This window comes from Eumetopias jubatus, unplaced genomic scaffold, assembly GCF_037043125.1.
Source record: "Eumetopias jubatus isolate StellerSeaLion01/CBP00866 unplaced genomic scaffold, mEumJub1_p1.0 scaffold_11, whole genome shotgun sequence".
Taxonomy (NCBI): Eukaryota; Metazoa; Chordata; class Mammalia; order Carnivora; family Otariidae; genus Eumetopias; species Eumetopias jubatus.
Window position 1 is genome coordinate 102231507 of NW_028274817.1, and position 22759 is coordinate 102254265.

The 22759-nt window shown below is 38.0% G+C and overlaps 1 protein-coding gene across 1 annotated transcript in view; it reads right to left on the bottom strand.

The window, feature by feature from the left end:
• IL1RAPL1 (interleukin 1 receptor accessory protein like 1) overlaps positions 1-22759 on the bottom strand; it is a 686391-nt gene that overhangs the window by 312366 nt on the left and 351266 nt on the right. The window contains exon 5 of the mRNA XM_088028576.1: positions 13029-13103. Within this exon, the coding sequence (XP_087884702.1) occupies positions 13029-13103 (75 nt within the window). The remainder of the gene's footprint in view (positions 1-13028; positions 13104-22759) is intronic.

Here is a 22759-nt window from a genome sequence, read left to right on the forward strand (position 1 = left end):
TCCAGGACATATAAGGCTCCCAGTTATGGAATGAATAAATTATGGGAATAAAGATACGGCACAGAAAATAGAGTCAATGGTATTGTAACAGCATTGTATGGTGACAGATGACAGCTACCCTTGTGGTGAGCACAGCATCATGTATTGAGTTGATGAATTACTCTGCTGTATATATGAAACTAATGTAAATAGCATGTGTCAACTATCCTCAAAAAAAGCATGAAGTAGAATATGTTTCAATAATTAACTATTTAAGCAACATAGTAAATTAAAGGTGTAATTTATAATAACAAGAAGTTTTTCTATAAGGATATCAGTCAGGACCAATATAATTATATAAGATACAAAATTTTTTCCCTCAGTCTTCTTGAAATTTAAAATTCTGCAAGCTATAATACAGTATAACAGGGCACGATGTGCTACTTAAGTTCTAGTGTGACACTTTATTTTAATTAGCCTGTAACTAAATTGGATAAAGTTACATGTATGTGTGTCCCTTTACTTGGACAGGTGTCTAAAAATTCGAGGTTTCAATATTGTCATCAACCACTTTCCTCCCCACGTTAACATTGGTGAATCCTTGTTACTTGCTCAGATACAGAAGTGTTTGCTTTCTAACAAACTTCACAAACATATTAAATACTAAAGAAAAATAAATGCACTATTGGGCAGTTTATTTAGTTGTCTCATTTTTTTCCTTTGCAGAAAATTTGGAGATGTGTGCCCTTTGTGGCATGTATACCTTGTCATCAATTAGTATTTATTAGCATTTCCTGTGCCCAGGATATATCACAAAGTTACTATGAACTTTATTAAGAAACATAGAATCTAGAGAAAGTACTCAAATGAGTATTAGGATAAGCAAGAGAAGAAAATAGAGACTGTAGACATTCAATTCGGTTTCCTTTACCTAAATGGACTAGATTTATTTGAAACCCTCCAAATGTGGCTAATTCTGAAAAAAGAGAGGCTGCTGTAGGTAATGAGTAAAGAGTGAAAGAGGTAAGAAGGGAGAGGAAGAAGTAATTCTGATTTCAAAGGAAACTGACTTTTCCTTCAAAAGCATTGTTACAAAGATGTATCATTTTATTAATCTTACCAAAGATTAAAGAGTTATTATATGCATTAGAACTCTAAACTCTAAAATCTGTTAGAACTAATAAATGAATTCAGTAAAGTTACAGGATACAAAGTCAATACACAGAAATTTGTTGCATTTCTATACACTAATTATTAACTACCAGAAAGAGAAATTAAGAAAACAATCCCATTTACGACTGTATCAAAAAGAATAAAATACCTAGGAATAAATTTAACCAAGCAGGTGAAATACCTGTATATTGAAAAATTAAGACATTAATGAAATAAATTGAAGAAGATAAAAATAAATAGATAAATAAACTAATGATGTACTGTATGGTGACTAACATAACATAATAAAAAACATTTAAAAAAATAAAAAATAGAGAGCTTGCCTGGCTCAGGGGACTAGGCTGCATCCCAGGAGGTCTCTGCCTCCCTTGGCCCCACCGTTTTGCACCCTCTGCATAGCTGCTGAGTCCATCCATATTGTTGCAAATGGCAAGATCTCATTCTTTTTTATGGAATTCTTTGTATTTAAAAAATGTTGATTGAAGGAAAGATGGCGGAGGAGTAGGGGACCCTATTTCAACTGGTACCCGGAATTGAGCTGGATATCTACCAGACCATTCTGAGCACCCATGAAACCAGCCTGAGATGTAAGAAGATCTGGATCTCTACAAACAGAATATCGCAGACAGCTGCTTTTGAGGTCCGAAGCAGAGAGCCCTGATTCCTCAGGCAGATATCTATCAGAGGATAAATGGCAGCGGGAGGGAGCCTGGCCATGGGGATCCTACACCACCGGTGAGCGACAGCCTCATGCACTGGGGACGGGGCACAGGTGGGGAAAGGACTTTAGGGCAGCCCCCAGGGTGGAAACCCGGAGCAGTGGGGTCGCGCCTGCGATCTGGGGGTGGCTGACGGTTTTAGAAGCACAAAGGGCAGAGATGTGCTCCGACCTGGAGGCAGAACTGGGGGCGCTGCGGGGGGTGCACAACCCAGGCCGCTGCAGTTTATAGCAGCACAGACAGAAACGGAGACAGTGTGGCCTAGAGAGCTCACTGGAGAACAGACTGCAGTTTCTCTGCTCTGAGGCAGAGGGCTGGAAACGGTCTCTTCTGCTCTGACTCGTGGAAGAGATGTGGGAAGCCGCCAGGGAAAGGTGCCAGAGAACAAAAGCCCCCAAAACTGATTCCCGCTGAGCCCATCTTCCGCCACAGGTGGTCAGGGCAACTCCGCCCAAACAGGGTTGCCTGAGTAACAGTGCGGCAGGCCCCTCCCACAGAAGACAGGCTGGGAAAACAAGAGGCCAGCAACCCTAAGGTCCCAAGAAAACAGGTGCATTTGCTTGGGTTCTGGTCAATAATTTGGACTCTATACATTCCCTCAAACACTCATCAACAGAATGACTAGGAGGAGGAACCCCCAAAATAGAAAAGACTCAGAGATCATGACTTATGCTGCAGATTTACGAATGGACGCAGATATAACCAAGATGTTGGTGATGGAATTCAGGCTAAGCAATTGTGAAGACAATGGCTAGAATGGAGAAATTAATGGCAACTTAGAGTCTCTAAGGGCAGAAATGAAAGCTGAATTGGCAGAACTTAAAAATGCTACCAATGAGATCCAATCCAATCTAGATAATCTAACAGATAGGGTAAGTGAGGCAGAAGAAAGAATAAGCAACCTGGAAGACAATATAATAGATAAAAAGGGAAAAGAGGAGGCCAGGGAAAAACAACTCAGAATCCATGAAAATAGAATCAGAGAAATATGTGACACCATGAAGCAGAATAATTGGAATCCTGGAGGGAGTGGAGAGAGAGAGAGGACTAGAAGATGTACTTGAGCAAATCGTAGCTGAGAACTTCCCTAATCTGGGGAATGAAACAAACATTCGCGTCCTAGAGGCAGAGAGGACCCCTCCCAAGATGAAGGAAAACAGGCCAACACTCTGGCATGTAATAGTAAAACTTGCAAATCTTAGAACCCAGGAAACCAACTTAAGGGCAGTTAGGGGGAAGAGATTCCTTATGTACAGAGGGAGGAACATGAGAATAACGTCAGACCTATCCCCAGAGGCCTGGTAAGCCAGAAAGGCCTGGCAAGACATATTCAGGGTACTAAATGAGAAGAACATGCAGCCAAGAATACTTTATCTGGCAAGGCTGTCATTTAGAATGGATGGAGAGATGCAGAGATCCACGACCGGCAGAAACTGAAAGAATATGTGACTACTAAGCCGGCCCTGCAAGAAATATTAAGGGGGGTTCTATAAAAAGAGAAAGACCCCAAGAGTGATATACAACAGAAATTTACAGGGACAAGCCATAAAAACAACGTCTTCACAGGCAACATGATGACAATTAATTCATATCTTTCAATAATCACTCTCAACTTGAATGGCCTAAATGCTCCCATAAAACGGCACAGGGTTGCAGACTGGATAAAAAGACAGGACCCATCCATAGGCTGCCTACAAGAGACTCATTTTGAACCTAAAGATACATCCAGACTGAAAGTGAAGGGATGGAGATCCATCTTCCATGCCAGCAGACCTCAAAAGAAAGCTGGGGTAGCAATTCTTGGATCAGACAAATTAGATTTTAAACGAAAGTCTGTAGTTAGAGACACAGAAGGACACTATATCATTCTTAAAGGGTCTATCCAACAAGAAGATCTAACAATTGTAAATATCTATGCCCCTAACATGGGAGCAGCCATCTACATAAGCCAACTGTTCACCAAAATAAAGAGTCCTATTGATAACAATACGTTAATTGTAGGAGACCTCAATACTCCACTCTCAGCAATGGACAGATCATCTAAGCAGAAAATCAACAAGGAAACAAGAGCTTTGAATGACACACTGGACCAGATGGACCTCATAGATACTGACAGAACATTCCACCCTAAAACAACAGAATACTCATCTTCTCGAGCGCACATGGAACTTTCTCCAGAATAGACCACATGCTGGGTCACAAATCAGGTCTCAACATATACCAAAAGATTGAGATTATTCCCTGCATATTCTCAGACCATAATGCTTTAAAACTGGAACTCAATCACAAGAAAAAATTTGGCAGAAATTCAAACACTTGGAAGCTAAAGACCACTCTGCTCAAGAATGTTTGGGTCAACCAGGAAATCAAAGAACTTAAACAATTCGTGGAAATCAATGAGAACGAAAACACATCGGTCCAAAACCTATGGGATACTGCAAAGGCGGTCCTAAGGGGGAAATACATAGCCCTCCAAGCCTCACTCAAAAAAACAGAAAAATCCCGAATTCACCAACTAACCCTACACCTTAAAGAACTAGAGAAAAAGCAACAAACGATGCCTAAGCCACGCATTAGAAGAGAAATAATATTAGAGCAGAGATCAATGAATTAGAAACCAGAAACACAGTAGATCAGATCAACGAAACTAGAAGTTGGTTCTTTGAAAGAATTAATAAGATCGATAAACCACTGGCCAGACTTATCCAAAAGAAAAGAGAAAGGACCCAAATTAATAAAATTATGAACGAAAGGGGGAGAGATCACGACTAACACCAAGGAAATAGAAAGAATTACTAGAAATTATTATTAACAACTATATGCCAATAAACTGAGCAATCTGGATGAAATGGAGGCCTTCCTGGATACCTATAAGCTGCCAAGACTGAATCAGGAAGAAATTGACAACCTGAATAGGCCAATAGCCACTAACGAGATTGAAGCAGTGATTAAAAACCTCCCAAAAGAGTGCAGGGCCTAATGGATTCCCTGGGGAATTCTACCAAACATTCAAAGAAGAAATAATACCTGTTCTACTGAAGCTGTTTCGAAAACAGAACAGAAGGAAAACTTCCAAACTCATTCTATGAGGCCAGCATTACCTGAATCCCCAAACCAGGCAGAGACCCCATCAAAGAGGAGAATTTCAGACCGATATCCCTGATGAATACGGATTCCAAATTCCTCAACAAAATCCTAGCTAATAGGATCCAACAATACATTAAAAGGATCATCCACCACGACCAAGTGGGATTTATCCCCGGGGTGCAAGGGTGTTTCAACATTCGCAAATCAATCAATGTGATAGAACACCTTAATAAGAGGAGGGAGAAGAACCATATGGTCCTCTCAATTGATGCAGAAAAAGCATTTCACAAAATACAACATCCTCTCCTGATTAAAACTCTTCAGAGTATAGGGACAGAGGGAACATTCCTCAAGTTCATAAAATCCATCTATGAAAAACCCATAGCGAATATCATCCTCAATGGGGAAAAGCTGAGAGCCTTTCTCTTAAGATCAGGAACACGTCAAGGATGCCCACTCTCACCACTATTGTTCAACATAGTACTAGAAGTCCTAGGAACAGCAATCAGACAAGAAAAAAAAATAAAAGGTATTCAAATTGGCAAAGAAGAGGTCAAACTCTCTCTTTTCGCAGACGACATGATACTTTAATGTGGAAAACCCAAAAGACTCCACCCCCAAGTTACTAGAACTCATTCAGCAATTCAGGAATGTGGCAGGATACAAAATCGATGCACAGAAATCAGTTGATTTCTTATAAACTAACAATGCAACTGTTGAAAGAGAAATTAGAGAAATGATTCCATTTACAATAGCACCAAAAACCATAAGATACCTCGGAATAAACCTAACCAAGGAGGTAAAGGATCTATACTCTAGGAACTCCAGAACACTCATGAAAGAAATTGAAGAAGACACAAAAAGATGGAAAAATATTCCACGCTCATGGATCGGAAGAATAAACATTGTTAAAATGTGCTACCCAGAGCAGTCTATACCTTCAATGCCATCCCGATCAAAATTCCAATGACATTTTTCAAAGTGTTAGAACAAACAATCCTAAAATTTGTATGGAATCAGAAAAGACCCCGAATCGCCAAGGAAATGTTGCAAAAGAGAAACAAAGCTGGGGGCATCACGTTGCCTGATTTCAAGCTATATTACAAAGCTGTGATCACTAAGACAGCATGGTACTGGCACAAAAACAGACATATACACCAATGGAACAGAATAGAGAACCCAGATATGGACCCTCAACTCTATGGTCAAATAATCTTTGACAAAGCAGGAAAAAACATGCAATGGATTAAAGACAGTCTCTTCAATAAATGGTGCTGGGAAAATTGGACAGCCACATGCAGAAGAATGAAACTCGACCATTCTCTAATACCATTCACAAAGATAAACTCAAAGTGGATGAAAGACCTCAATGTGAGACAGGAATCCATCAAAATCCTAGGGGAGAACATAAGCAGTAATCTCTTTGACATCGCCCACACCAAATTCTTTCAAGATACATCTCCAAAAGCTAGTGAAACAAAAGCAAAAATGAACTTTTGGGACTTCATCGAGATAAAAAGCTTCTGCACAGCAAAGGAAACAGTCAACAAAACAAAGAGACAACCCACAGAATGGGAGAAGATATTTGCAAATGACACTACAGAAAAAGGGCTGGTATCCCAGATCTATAAAGAACTTCTCAAACTCAACACCCAAAAAACAAATAATCAAGTCAAAAAGTGGGCAGAAGATATGAAAAGACACTTCTCTGAGGAAGACATACAAATGGCTAACAGACACATGAAAAAATGTTCATCATCTTTAGCCATCAGGGAAATTGAAATCACAACCACATTGAGATACCACCTTACACCAGGTAGAATGGCAAAAATTGGCAAGGCAAGAAACAACACATGTTGGAGAGGTTGTGGAGAAAGGGGAACCCTCTTACACTGTTGGTGGGAATGCAAGTTGGTACAGACACTTTGGAAAACAGTGTGGAGGTGCCTCAAACAGTTAAAAATAGAGCTACCCTATGACCCGGCAATTGCACTCCTGGGTATTTACCCCAAAGACACAGATGTAGTGAAAGGAAGGGCCACATGCACCCCAATGTTCATAGCAGCAATGTCCGCAATAGCCAAACTGCGGAAAGAGCCGAGACGCCCTTCAACAGATGAATGGATAAAGAAGATGTGGTCCATATATACAATGGAATATTACTCAGCCATCAGAAAGGATGAATACCCAACTTTTACATCCACATGGATGGGACTGGAAGAGATTATGCTAAGTGAAACAAGTCAAGCAGAGAAAGTCAATTATCATATGGTTTCACTTATTTGTGGAACATAAGGAACAGCATGGAGGACATTAGGAGAAGGAAGGGAAAATGAAGGGGGGGAAATCGGAGGGAGAGATGAAACATAAGAGACTATGGACTCTGAGAAACAAACAGGGTTTTAGAGGGGAGGGGGGAGGAGGAATTGGTTAGCCCGGTGATGGGTATTAAGGAGGGCACGTACTGCATGGGGCACTGGGTGTTATATGAAAACAATGGATTGTGGATCACCACATTAAAAACTGATGACGTATTGTATGGTGACTAACATAACAATAAAATTTAAGAAAATGTTAAAAAATAAAAAATAAAAAGGTATTCCATGCTCATGGCTTTGAAGAATTAATATTATTAAAATCTGCAAACTACCCAAAGCAATATACAGATTTAATGCAACCCCTATCAAATTTCCAAAGGCATTTTTCACAGAAATAGAACAAACAATCCTAAAATTTGTATGGAAACATAGAAGACTACTGATAGCAAAGGGATCTTGTTAAAGAAGAACAAAGCTAGAGGCATCATACTCCCTGATTTCAAACTATATTACAAAGTTACAGTAAATAAAAAGTATGTATTGGCATAAAAACGGACATATAGATCAATGGAAAAGAACAGAGAGGCTTGAAATGACCTCACACATACATTGTCAATTAATTTATGAAAAAGGAGCCAAGAATATGCAATGGGAACAAGATAGCCTCTTTAATAAACGGTGGTGGGAAAACTGGACAGTCACAAGCTAAAGAATGAAACTGGACTACTACCTTATACCATACACAAACATTAACTCAAAATGGATTACCAAATTGAATGTAAGACTTGAAATCATAACCCTTCTAACGGAAAACATAGGCCATAGCTCCCTGACATCAGTTTTGACATGGAATTTTTGGATCCAACTCTAAAAGCAGAAGAAACAAAGGCAAAAATATACAAGTGGGATAACATCAAACTAAAAAGCTTCTGCATGACAAAGGAAGGCACCAACAAAATAAAAAGGCCACCTAATGAATCAGAGAAAATAATTACAGATCATGTACCTGAGGAGCTAATATTCAGAATACACAAATAACTCAAACAAGTTAATAATAACAAAACACCCCCAATCTGATTTTAAAAATGGAGAGAAGATCTGAATAGTCATTTTTCAAAGAAGGCATACAAATGGCCCACGGAACATAAAAGGATGCTCAATGTTATTAATCATCAGGGAAATGCAAATCAAAACCATCCTGAGATATCACCTCACACCTGTTAGAATGGCTATCATCAAAAACACAACAGGTAATAAATGTTGGAGAGGATATGGAAAAAAGGGAACCCTGTGCACTGTTGGTGGGAATGTAAATTGGCGTAGCCACTGTGGAAAAGCACATGTAGGTTCCCCCCAAAAATTAAAAATAGAACTACTATATGATCCAGCAATTCTACTTCTGGGTATTTATTTATTTTTTAAATTTTATTTTATTATGTTATGTTAGTCACCATACATCATTAGTTTTTGATGTAGTGATCCATGATCCATTGTTTTCGTATAACACCCAGTGCTCCATGCAATATGTGCCCTCCTTAATACCCATCACCGGGCTAACCCATCCCCCCACCCCCCTCCCCTCTAAAACCCTGTTTGTTTCTCAGAGTCCATAGTCTCTCATGGCTCATCTCCCCTCTGATTCCCACCCCGCATCATTTTCCCCTTCCTTCTCCTAATGTCCTCCGTGTTATTCCTTATGTTCCACAAATAAGTGAAACCACATGATAACTGACTTTCTCTGCTTGACTTATTTCACTTAGCATAATCTCCTCCAGTCCCATCCATGTTGATATAAAAGTTGGGTATTCATCCTTTCTGATGGCTGAGTAATATTCCATTGTATATATGGACCACATCTTCCTTATCCATTCATCTGTTGAAGGGTATCTCAGCTCCTTCCGCAGTTTGGCTATTGTGGACATTGCTGCTATGAGCATGGGGGTGCATGTGCCCCTTCTTTTCACTACATCTGTGTCTTTGGGGTAAATACCCAGGAGTGCAATTGCTGGGTCATAGAGTAGCTCTATTTTTAAATTTTTGAGGCACCTCCACACTGCTTTCCAAAGTGGCTGTATCAACTTGCATTCCCACCAACAGTGTAAGAGGGTTCCCCTTTCTCCACAACCTCTCCAACATGTGTTGTTTCTTGCCTTTCCAATTTTTGCCATTCTACCTGGTGTAAGGTGGTATCTCAGAAGAGATACAAATGGCTAACAGACACATGAAAAAATGTTCATCATCATTAGCCAACAGGGAAATTCAAATCAAAACTACACTGAGATACTTCTGGGTATTTATTTGAAGATAACAAAAACACCAATTTGCAAAGATATATATCCCTATGTTCATTACAGCATTGTTTTCAAGAGTGAAGATATGGAAACAATCCAAGCGTCCATCAGTGGATGAATGGATGAAGAAGATGTGTGTGTGTGTGTGTGTGTGTGTGTGTGTGTGTGTGTGTGTGTGTTTAGATATAGATCCAGATAGAGATATAGATGTCTACAACGGGATACTACTCAGCCATAGAAAAGATTCAAATCTTGCAATCTGTGACAACCTGGAAAGTCTGTTAATGGTAAATATAACATCCTTTGTTCTGTAAGTTTCTGAAAATGGGTTCCTGGCCATAACAAGAAGGCCACATTGCTGACTGACACCCTCAGGGCTCAAGCTCAGCCAGATTATAGTGTCTGTCTTTTGATTCCCTTAACTACCGCAGCCTGAAAGGACTAAGTCAGGCTCACATCCTGAATTGACCTTCAGAATCGTACAGCATGATTTCTGGGATTTTACCCAGGAAAGTGCTGTCCAGACATTTGCTGATGTCTTCAAGTTATTTAAAAAGGACAAAGTTCTTTTTTTTTTTTTTCACATTGTGAAGTAACACACTTATGCCACTTAAAATGGAAATGCTAGGCTATAACCACATTAAAACTGATTAAAATTCAAACCCACCAATTTACATACTTTATATGAATTGGGTTACTATTTTATCTTTCGTCCTCGGTACTTTGCTTTTTTGTGCCTTTTGCTTTCTACACTGGAATAGTTTAAATGATTACTGTCAATCTTTCCAGTTTTGAGATGAAGTTACTGGAAGAAAAAGAAGCCATAAGGGATGTGGAAAGGGAAGGGTGGGCACGGCCAGCAAAAGGCAAATGGAGAATATGGTGATGAAGACAAACCCGTGCATTTCATGATTTTATCTATGACATTATTAATGAGTTTTATATCTTTACAGACAAACTGGAGAACTGATGGGTTTACAGTTACCAAGGAAAAATGGATGTGTGTATAACTTTGCCAGAATGTTCAAATTAGGTCCCCAGACATATACCAACTCAGCTTTGTATAATTACTGATTGTTGTTCTTATACAGTAGCTCATGTGCTAGTTTTATTACCCTCTCAGGTCAGTCTTCCCAATTTAGGACAAGGTTGAGTCAGACACCCGAGCTCTTGGCCAATGAAACTGTTGGAGATTCTCACTTTCTCGTAAGAGTACATACCAATTAGAGGCGCTCTGTTACTGGTCCTGGCCACCCTCCTGACTCCCAACCCATGAAACTTCATTCAGCCCCCCTTTCTTAGGATGTAACACATTTGACCCTGTTGAATTTGATAGCTTTTTCAAGTCGGGAAAAGCAAAACTTAAATCCCCAGGAGGTGAAAAACCAAAGTACATATTGTAGAAAACAAATATATTTTAGGCATCTGGAGTCTTTTTGTTTGGTCCTTAATATTACTTTCTATTTTCACTTACCCTTTGTGATCAGCTATTCATCTACTCCAGTACTACTGCAGTAACAACACTAACAGGGTAGTTTTTTCAAATCAACTGTTGCTCCAAAAATTCAAGGATTAAGGTTAAATTTCCCTAAATAGTAAATGATTTATCCTATACACTGACAATCATACTCAGAAAATAAAATGAAACAAAAATTGTTTAAACGAATCCAAATCCCAGGTTGATGTCTCTAGTTTACCTGGTATGTAAAGAGAATTCACGCTCCTTTTGGCGGTGGTAATAAAGGAATTATAGTGCTTCTAAGAGCATTTTGCTAACAGACATGCCTATTTTTCTTCAAATGAATATACAGTTGAAATTTCAAATTTGTATAAGAAATTTTCATATTTTCAAACCAATTTATTAGTCTTTATAATTTTTGTTCAAGAAAAAGTAATTTTTTAAAAAAAGCTTTATGAATTATTCCCTTTTGTATAACATTGTAGTAGAATATAGAGAACAATAGATAATATAAGAAAACCCAATGGGCAACCATCAATCATAGTATTCTTTTAATGATGTTGTCAAGTAAAGAGACAAAATTAATTTCATTTTCACTATGTTCATTACTGATAAGTGGCACCATAAACCACTTCTTCTTTCCAAAACTATATATATATATATATATATATATATATATATATATATAGTTTTGTATAACTCCTTAGAAATACATCTTCCTAGGAATACTGAAATGTGTATATGAGTGTGGCCACTTAGAATTTACATTTCAAAATTCCCTCAGAAAGTAGCAATAAAAGCTAATATACTTTAATACACCATAACATGAGTAAAGAGCATGATGCAATTTTAATATATCTCTTTGTTTCATATAGAGCTTTGCTTTAATGATGCTTGTGGTCTTCTATCTCAAAATAATGACAATTTGAATACTACTTGCATGTATATGGCATCAATTCAAAGGCTTGGGTTTATCATCAAAGAGGCATACTGATACCCTGACTTGTATAAATCTTGCATATGTTCATGCCTTAAAGTTAGTATTTCCAATGTTAGAAATCTGTTAACTATAATAATTTCATAGGTTCTAAGACCATATCTTTTTGCACTATAAATTTGAATATAACAAAAAAATTGAGTATACTATTACTAAAGATGATCACATCTGTAATCTTCATTTTGAAGATGATTTACAATTTTAATCCAAATTCTCAGTCCCAAAACAATAACATCGACAGCTTAAGGGATGGTCTATCAATTCCTTTTTAGTTGTATATAATAAAGTATTTCTACTGTCAAATGGTGAGTGTGGGAAAAAATTCCTTAACAAACATGAATATATGGTTAAAATTATACTTAAAATTATACTGAATATAGATACACCACATTTGGAAATTCCAGACTGAATTCTAAGATTACTAAGTTAGAATTCTGATTTGTAGACAACTGGATATTTTTACCAAAGCAATTCTGTCCATGTTCTTATGTCCCAAACCTGTTAGTCCTTTAACCAAAAGCCACTTGCTCACATTTCATTAAAAATAAAATAGCATAATGTCCTTTACATTTGATTAGATAAAAATGATTTCTAACTGTAATGGCGACACTTACCTTAATGAATCTGTACCTTTCCTCCTAATTTTCAAAAATTGTGTTTTAATATACTAATGGTATAACTCAGAGTTCCACACTGCCTGTTGTAAAACCAGGTCAAGCCGTATAAAATGACAATATAATGCCACCAATAAGACCTTCAGTCCATCTCATTTCCTAACAACCATATGAAAAACACCTGAGTCTTTATATCCATATGTCCAGCTTGGTCCTAATGCACAGACGGTGGGGGATGGATTGGGCCATGTTTGCTGGGATTTCCTATTTTTGCTCCCTTTAAATACACACAGGTTTAGCTTAGAGGATGACATCAGGTTACAATCTAGGCTTATTAACTGTCAGAATGTATTGAGAAAAGGGTATTAACCAGAATTAAGGAATTACTCACCCAGCTGAGTCTCCTGAATTGTCAGTTTACTTTCCATAGGATACAAAAGCTTGGGTGGCTTATCAGTCAGAGGGGCTGAAAAACAATAACAATACAGACTTCTAGTTACACTGCATGAGCTGAATGATAGAACACAGTTTATTTTCCCAGATATTTTTCATTCTCAGAGCAGTGTGTCAAAGCATTCTACCAAGTAATGACTTACATATTGCAGGTAGTACCTTCAGGCGAGCTGAAAAGCTATTAGATTGTACACGAGTCAAATATAACACTTCCAAATTGACAGTCACATGAGACCGTTGAAGTCGGAATCAGGATTGGTCAGTCCTTAAGAACATATGACTGTGCTTCATCAAATATTTTCAATTTGCACCTTGTTTTCCATTTTAAAGGGTACCCTACATTTTCTGTGTTAATTAAAGCTAAACGTGGTATCTGTACTGTGCATTTTGACCATTTGGGGGACATAATGTTGTCTTATTTTCCTTAATCCCTTTCCAAGTTTCCATACCCTGGATCACACTGCCTCAAAACCCCTAACTTAATAAATAGGTTAAGTATTTCTTACACACGTAATCACTAAAGGGATAGCAGTGTGGCATTCAATTAGTACAAGTGCAAGCGGCACACTCCAACATGCACACAAGTGTTCACCAAGATAATATTTTAAATGATACTTGCCATTTACTCAAAACCCCTTATCACTATTATCCATTACATTTTGTAGCATTTATTGCTAATTTGCATGATATACTTGCTTTGATTTTTCAGCTTCCACATATTGCTGCTCTGCGCTCCCATCAATTTATCAGTTATCAGCCTACAGACCTAAGAGTTTTATTATGATGCCCCTTGAAGATAGGTTTCCCACTGCAGACTTCATTCCTAGCCAAAGGAGACTGTCTGGACTTTAGACAAACAGACAGTTCTCCCTCATTAAGCCTCCCTCCCCCCCTTCTCTGAATCAATCTCCCAGGTCCCTTGAAACCTGTCAAGGTAACTTCCACTGTGTAACAAGGACAGAAATGATCAATTAAGGGTTGCCGAACTAAATGTTTTCACTTCGAGGGCTTTATGCCTTCCTTGCCAGGAGGCCGTGACAGTTTGGGTGATAACTGGAAGGCTCATCTACACAGCAGTGCCAGGACTTGGCCACATGTCCTCATCACCAAAGGATTCGAGAATTCAATCTGCCTCGGCAGCTCACCTTCATTTCTCTTTAACAGAAAACGCAGTCTGTGCAAATGAATCATGAACCCCCAATGTAGAAAAACAGGGATGAGTTTTAAGAGTCCTGGTTTGGGACACCAACCTCACAGAGGATCAATAGCTTTCATTTGCAAGTAATTGAATGCATTATTCATTCATCTTCGTTAGCATTTAACACAGGGATGGGAATGAAGGGGAAAGGAAAGTTGGGGTAATGGGATGAGATAAATCACTCCAAAATTCTTCTTGAAGATTTGACATCTCTGATTAACCTTACTCTTATTTTTTGCCTACACTGAGATTAACAGATTTTTATTCTCCTACCAGCTAAATAAAGTAGATTATTCACTAAAGGTTGGCAAAACAGTTCACCATTACTAGGTCAAAAAGCCACATTTCCTAGGCTCGGATTCTCATATGCTTTCAGTGAACTTCAAAAGCAACTATGGTATCAAAATAACTGGCTTATTCAGGAAATTAACTCAATTTATAAAATTTTGTGATTACGTAGTTATAAGTAGACAACTCAACAGTTTGTTACAGAAAGCAGCTGAGAGAAATGTTCTCTGTTCAAACACATCCCACACTGATTTCTAGTAAGAGAACAGAACTGTAGAGAAAGATAATAAAATGCAAATGTAGCACATTGTTTCAGGAATATAAAATGGTTTTGTGGTTCTCCACCTCAACCCACCACCTACCCTGTGGCATAATGTTGTATCTTTAAGACCTTTCCTATTACTCTCTATGTGATGATTCCAAGTTAGCAAAGGAATCAAAGAATGTTGGAGCCGGAGAAAATTATATGCTTATTAATTCCTCTGATTTTTTAAATTGTGTTCCCTAAAGCCCTGTGATTTCCATAGTGCCCCTCTGGGCAGGTGAAGTGAAGATGGAGATAAAGCGTGGTCCACATGGCTTGACTTGTACCACCCACCCTCTCTGGACAAAAGCAGCTTTGCTTTTATTCATATTACACATCAGTATTTCACCTAAGATTTTTACCAAAAAATTCCAATTCAACTCAACTGATGTATAGGGAACACTATAATGTGCTAGGCATATGTGACAGGGGCTTGGGATATCTCTGGTTTCTGCCCTTACATTTTACAATAATCAGAAGTTAAAAAATAATTAAAAATCTGGGCTGATTCACCTTCCTTGTTTTAGAGATGCAGGATCTTAGGTGCAAAACAAACAAACAAACAAACAAACAAACAAAACCAAAACCCAACTGGCTTGCCAAAGGTAAGAGAACAAGCTGAAGCTAGAGCTCTTGCTAGATCGTTGCCTCCCAATTCTTTGTTACCTGCTTCTTGAAAATTCTGTCAAGTGCTATAGCTTTGGGCAGGTTTCCCCTGAAGGTGTGAGCAACCTGTTAGGAGAGCAAAAACGTGCAACTAAGTAACCCTAACCTATAGCAGAGCATTCTTACTGTGCGGCCTGTCATGTTCTTTTTAAAGATTTATTTTTATTTTATTTGAGAGAGAGAGAGAGAGAGCAAGTGAGCAGAGCTGGTGAGAGAGATCACAAGTAGGGGAGGGGCAGAGAGGGAGCAGCAGATCCCCCTCCCCCACTGAGCAGGGAGCCTGATGCGGGGCTCGATCCCAGGACCCTGAGATCATGACCTGAGCCAAAGGCAGACGCTTAACTGAGTGAGCCACCCAGGCATCGCTGTCATGTTTTGATATTATGCTCTGTCACTATTTATCAGTTAGGCATGCTTCTCATATGATTCACCTATCTTTTCTAAAAGTGAATGGAAACTTCCAGAGAGTACAACAGCTGAACTATAGATCTGACACAATGGCAAAATGACTGTGAAAAGAAGTGACCGTTAGAGCAAAGATGTAGCTCAGCTCCACAGTCATTTGAGGGGGACCAATTTTGCTACCACAAATAAAGGACATATGCTCAATTATCCATTATTTGGGTGTTTTCGACACTTTATAGTGATTAGCTGAATCGAATAGACAAAAGACAGAAATGGCAAACAAATGCAGGAATGTTAATATCCAAACAAAATGAACACACACACAACACAAAGCCTTTATTTTCTTCATGGGCAAAGGTGGGACTGCAAGGAAATTCAAACAAATTGATCACAATAAAAAAACCCCAAACTAATTAGCATCAGACCATGACTAGACCAACTGACATTTTATTGTGAAGAAAACAACTTGCCTTTTGGGACACTCTCTTTCCTTCTCTTTTTCCTCCACCCTCACACAAACACACACAAAGACAGACAGACAAACTTACTAAACTGAAATCACTGAAAAACTAAAGAAACTCTGACAGTAGTAACATGAAGCACAGGTTGATTTTATTTTTTTTTAATTTTTTATTGTTATGTTAATCACCATACATTACATCATTAGTTCTTGATGTAGTGTTCCATGATTCGTTGTTGCACAGGTTGATTTTAAATCCTAATCATATTTTATCTACCTAAAAAAAACCCCACAACAATTAAAGTAGAAATGTTTTTCTGCTAATTATGTATTACAATATTTCTATGTTATCTACCACCATAAGTATTTTCAAGCTCTCGATTTATTCTTCAGGACACCCTATTGACAACAGTAAAGCTGATACAGTTATTTAAAATAAAAACACACCTGTCTTACAGGTCTGTCCCAATTATTCAGATGCTCCAATTGACAAAAGTGTTCTGCAGATTAGAAGGGGAATTTTAAGGACATTTGTTTTGCTTACCAGCTGCCAGTTAGAGAAACATCTAGAATTCAGCACATATGAAGCTGTGTGTAGGACTGATTCTTTATCTATGTTAAGGTTCCCTAATTAATCATGAAGGGATACAGTCTCTCCCTTTTTTTCCCCATTCCATGTATGTTTGGGTCATCAAACACTGAAAAATAGGATCCTGACTTCCAAAAACAAAAGCAACAACAAACCAGGGGCATGAGGCCAGTATTCTTGAATGTTCCTAATGTTCTTACAGAAGAGAGTTATGTTATTTAGGATGAGCATACCTTTCTCTGTTGACCAACCATTCATCTAAAATTTAATTTTACTCCCCCAAATATTAATCCCTCAAATATTACTGAGAATACTCAATACTTATTGGATACCTATAATAATCCTAGGACAAAATTTGTACTTTCAAAATCACAGACAATTTTCAAAATGTATTTTAATTGGTGCCTTCACTGCTTTGTTTCTTAAAAGCATTATGGTGGAGTAAGAAAGATAATACGCTTAGCTTTCAGGGAGATATAGGTCTAATAATTCCTGACTGCCTTGATGATTTGGAAAGTTGGAGAAGTTATTTAAGCTCTCTGAGTCTCAGTCTCCTTATATATAGAATGTGACATAAATAATTTTCCTTTATGGCTTGGTGTGAAGATCAAATAGGATAACAGATTAAGTGCTTGAATATAGCAGATGGAAAATAAATCTGCTCTAATACCCATCAAAGAATGGGACAATAGCATTTGACATTCTATATAGCCTAATAAGAAAACAATACGGATGCTTAGTTAAGGGTTCAAAAAGCATTTAGATCTTGAATTTAAGAATCATTAATATTTCCTATATTAGTTTCCATAACAGGAGAACTGATCTGTCTTCAAGAACACAATTCAACAAAAGCATTTTGAAGACTTTTAGATATGCAAACAATGTACTGATTGCAAAAAAACTCAAAGGTGAACAAAATACAGCTTTTGTTGTAGCTGAGAGAGCTTACAACCTAGATAAATAATCATACTATACTCTATTACTCAATTTCAAGAGCATTTATGAAGTACTGACCAATAGAAGACTATATCAGAAAGAAAGAGATCAATAAGACACAGAATCATATATGTGTGAGACAAGAGCATATAAATGATGCATTGTGCTGAGTGCTATACTCAGAGGTGAATTCTTTTTGACCCCATTTAAATCTACCAACTGAATCTGGTCACAAAACAATATTCACAGATTTATAGGGCCGATGACAAAACATGCTTTGTGGCAATCCCACCAACATGCCCTATTTTATAATGGTTTTTGTTTGTTTTGTTGTCTGCATATATATATATATATATATATATTAAAGATTTTATTTATTTATTCATGAGAGACAGAGAGAGAGAGAGAGAGAGAAGCAGAGGGAGAAGCAGGCTCCCAAGGAGCAGGGAGCCCGATGCGGGACTCAATCCCAGGACCCTGGGATCATGACCTGAGCCAAAGGCAGACGCTTAACCATCTGAGCCACCCAGGCGTCCCATGCATATATATTTTTTTAACTTAAAAGAGTCGACAAACAACTGCCTATTTTCCTAGCAAGTCAAGGTAATGCGGATTAACCACAGAGCTTCAATGACTCAGAATAGGGTTTTAGTTCTGCTTCCTTTGGCCTGGAATTTTTTTTAAAGATTTTATCTAACTGTCTATCTATCTATCTATCTATCTATCTATCTATCTATCTATCTATCTATCTATTTGGTATGTGAGTGGGGGGAAGGGTGGGGGGAGAGAGAGAGAATCTCATGCAGACCCCACCCTGAGTATGGAGCCCCAACCAGGGCTCGATCTCACAACTCTGAGATCATGACCTAAGCTGAAATCAAGAGTGGGATGCCCAATGGACTCAGCCACACAGGCTCCCTTGGCCTGGAATGTTTTAACATTAGTTTCTAACAGCAGGGCATAGAGCTTGTGAGAGCTATGGCAAGTAGACACAATCCCATGTTCCTTGGGGGAAAGAAATGAATGGACAGGAGAAAATATTAACATATTCTAGGGTGAAGCCATTTGGGGGAAAAGGGGTGCTTTCTTTTTCATTTATCTCTAATGCACTGGGGTTGGCAAAATTTCTCCTTTCTGTTGCAAACAATTATGGTGGCTCACGACAGAGTCATGGAGCCTCAGAAGCTTCAAAGCAAGAGGAGTGACAAAGTAACTGAGCAGAAAACTGCAGGGAGAGCGGTTTATGAGCAAACTAACACCACGTAGAAGATAACCTTGATCTAAGAGACTTGTCAAAGTGATACAGCAATTACTTTCAAGGATGTAACTCTTAATATATCTATCAAAATGCATGTATTCAGGTAAATCAAGAAATTCATTTGACTGGCTTTGATACTTAATATTTTATTCATATGATTTGATCAATGTCGCTTATAATGCAAATAAGTATGTTCAATCATTCATTCAACAAGTATTTTTAAAACCTCTCCTCTTTGCCACTTTCCTAGTTGCTAGAGGGTATAACAGTGAACCAGATGGACAAAATTCCTTGCTTTCAAGGAGTATACAGTCCAAAGAGGGAGATGTGAAATATACATGTAAATGAGTACATGGTATAATATAATATTGGGTGGCTATAAGTATCATAAAAAATAAAGCAGCTGAGGAGAAAGAGACTAACGCCGGTGCTATTTTAGAGACGAATGTCAGGGACGTTTGCTTTGACGATCATTTGAAACGGATTTGTGGGAAGGGAGGAAATCACCCATGTGCATACCTAGAGGAAGATTACGGCAGGCAAAGGGAACGACAAGTGCAAAGGTCCTGAGATGGGAGTGTGCCTGTCATGTGTGAGGGATAGCACAGATCATTACAGCCATATTGACCTATGGAAAGAGTGGCAATGAGGTCAGAGATAGCCATGGGCCGGGCAGGCCTTGCAGAACATGGAAAAGACATGGGTTTTATTCTAAACATAGTGAGAATGCCCTGAAGAATTCTGGAGAGAGCCCATTCTTATTTTTATTTATATGTTAATATAAATAATAAGGCAGAGTAGAGACAGGCAAACCAGGAAGAATGGCACTGAAGCAGTCCACAGACAGGTGATACAACATTGGTTTTGGTGGTGGAAATGGTCGGATTTTTTCCTTTATGTATCTATTTGGTAGGCAGAACTAGCCAAATTGGTCTTGATATGGACCAAGACCAACCATTGATGGTCTTAATATGGAATCCAGGGATCCCCAGTCATGGGCTTGAGCAAATACATGAATAGCAATGCTATTTAATGATATGGGGGACAATTTCATGGTGGTAATAGGAATCAAGAAACAAGTTTTTATACATCAATTCAGTCACTTCCTTTTATCCACAGAGGCTAGAAAATTTTACTATTGATTTTCCATTTATATTTTGAAAACTTAAGCCACTGACTGATAACTCATCTTCTCTTTCTGGCCCCCCAAAAGACTGAGGAAATGGTCTAAAAAAGTTTCATACTTAAGGCGAATGCCAGATTAACTTATCATGAGATAAACTCTGGCTAATCTCTATCCCATTTTGCTTTAATATCATGCATAATATAAAAAATGTATGCCCCTGAATTTGTTTTTGATTAATAGAATTAAAGCCATGTTAGCCAAGATATTAAAAACAGTTCTCCAGTACTCCCTTGGTGCAATGATATGTGGAACATATTCATTTGGCAAATTTAATATCATCACGTTTTAGTTTTTCTTATTTAAAAAATATTTATTATACAGTACTATTCTACCATAGAAGTGATGGAATTTATGTCTAATTGCTTTTCCAATCTCTACATAAACCTCCCAGGTAACATAAACAATGAAGAGATTATATTCATTGAATAATTGTTTTTAAAATAGAATCACTCAAGAATATCATAGAAAAAGTTAATTAACATGGAGCTAATATTAGGGCTCAGATTCTTTATTCATTTGCCACCTTCTGCAATGGTCTCTTAAGCCCCAGCTTCCAGTGTGAGCAGCCCTGCTTGCCAAACCCAGACTCATGCTGACCTCAGATCTCATTCAGTCACTGACTGCACCCTCATTCTGACCAAATGAGCTGAGAAAAATATGGAGGGCGAGCAAAGGAGAGCATGGGTAGATGGAATAAAGGTGGTTTAATATTTTTAAGAATTATTTTAAAAACAATTGCTGTGGTGGATTTTGCAGAAATGTTGTAGGGATGAATTCTAACTGATTGCATGACCCATTTCAACCATTTTAAATAAATTTGGGTGTAGTCAAAGCTAAAGTGAAACACAATGGTGAGAAAACTGGGAACAATACATAATTATCTAGAGGAATTATGATGAACACTAGAAGAAGGATGCTGATTGATGTAATAGCTATAATCAGGAAGGTAAGCATGCCAACTACTCTTTCGACTTCTGTTGACAGGAAAGGAAAAAATTAACATGTTGTCACCAATTAGCTTCTAGGGACAACAGTTGATTCCAAAAAATTGTCTGTCCTGTGAGGGAAAGCATCTCTTCCCTAGCAATGAGAAAGTGAACAAAATTATCATAGCATATCGTTTTTTTTTTTCTTTTTCTATTAGTGGATAAAAGGTCTTTAAGAAATGAAAATTAGAAGTCCCAGAATATTTGGAAATGCTTATTAAAGAAAAATTGTGGAAAAGACAAAAGGCATCATGTTACTTCTAAAAATCAGAAAATTTTTAATTATCTGTTTGGCCTGGACTATCAAAATAAGATACTACATTCCCATAGAATAGTGTAATGCAATTTAATGGCCTTCCATATTATATTAGGTTGGTTTATTTATACTGTACTCCAATGCAGAAGATATTTGCGTTTCTTGGCTTTTTCTTCATGATACAGAATCTTGCACATTTACTTACTGATAAGGCCTTCTGAAAGTGGTTCTCAACTGGGGTTGTCACAGCTGGTGGGAGGGGGTGCCGCTTGACAAGGGATGCTGCTTAACTTCCTAAAACATACAGGAAGGATCCCCACAAGAATTATCCCATCCCACAAATCAAGAGTGCTAAGGTTGAGAAACCGTGCTATATGATAACCGTATATTAAAAGTGGTTCTATTATATATATTTTAAGCCTGAATTGGACAAGAGATTTCAATTTTCTGGTAGACAAAAAGCTATCAGAAACATAGGGACTGATGAAACTGCAGGACAATGCAGTCTGGGCTACCGTAGAGTGGACCACAGCCAAGAAGGAAGCCATGGGGGTGTATGCAACCGCATAGGCTTAGAACCCAGAAAGGGCAAGTATGACAGGGTGCAGGGGAGAGATGAGAGGCCAAATGAGAAGAATTAATTAAGACTCTATGTAAAGAAAGAATAACCTTCTCCTCTTTCTAAACCCTCATAGAAAGAACGACTGCCACCGGGGTCTCTTGCCCCCACCCCAACAACTAAAAATTAAGAGGTTCTTCTCTAGGAATGCCTGGGTAGCTCAGTCAGTTGACTGTTTGACTCTTGGTTTCAGCTCAGGTCATGATCTCAGGGTCATGGGATCGAGCCCTACATCAGGCTCCGTGCTCAGCAGGGAGTCTTCTGGAGATTCTCTCTCTCCCTTTACCCCCACCCCACTCACTCTCTCAAAATAAATAAATAAATCTTTAAAAAAAAAAAAAAGAGGTTCTTCTCTACACTCACGCTCTCAAAATAAATAAATAAATCTTTTTTTTTAAAAGAAGTTCTTCTCTAAAGACGAAGAATAAACTGTTTAATGCAGAATAGCAGAGGCATTCCAGAACTGCAAAAATAATTCTAATGTATCATAAAACATTTAGCTGTTGAAACATTAGAGA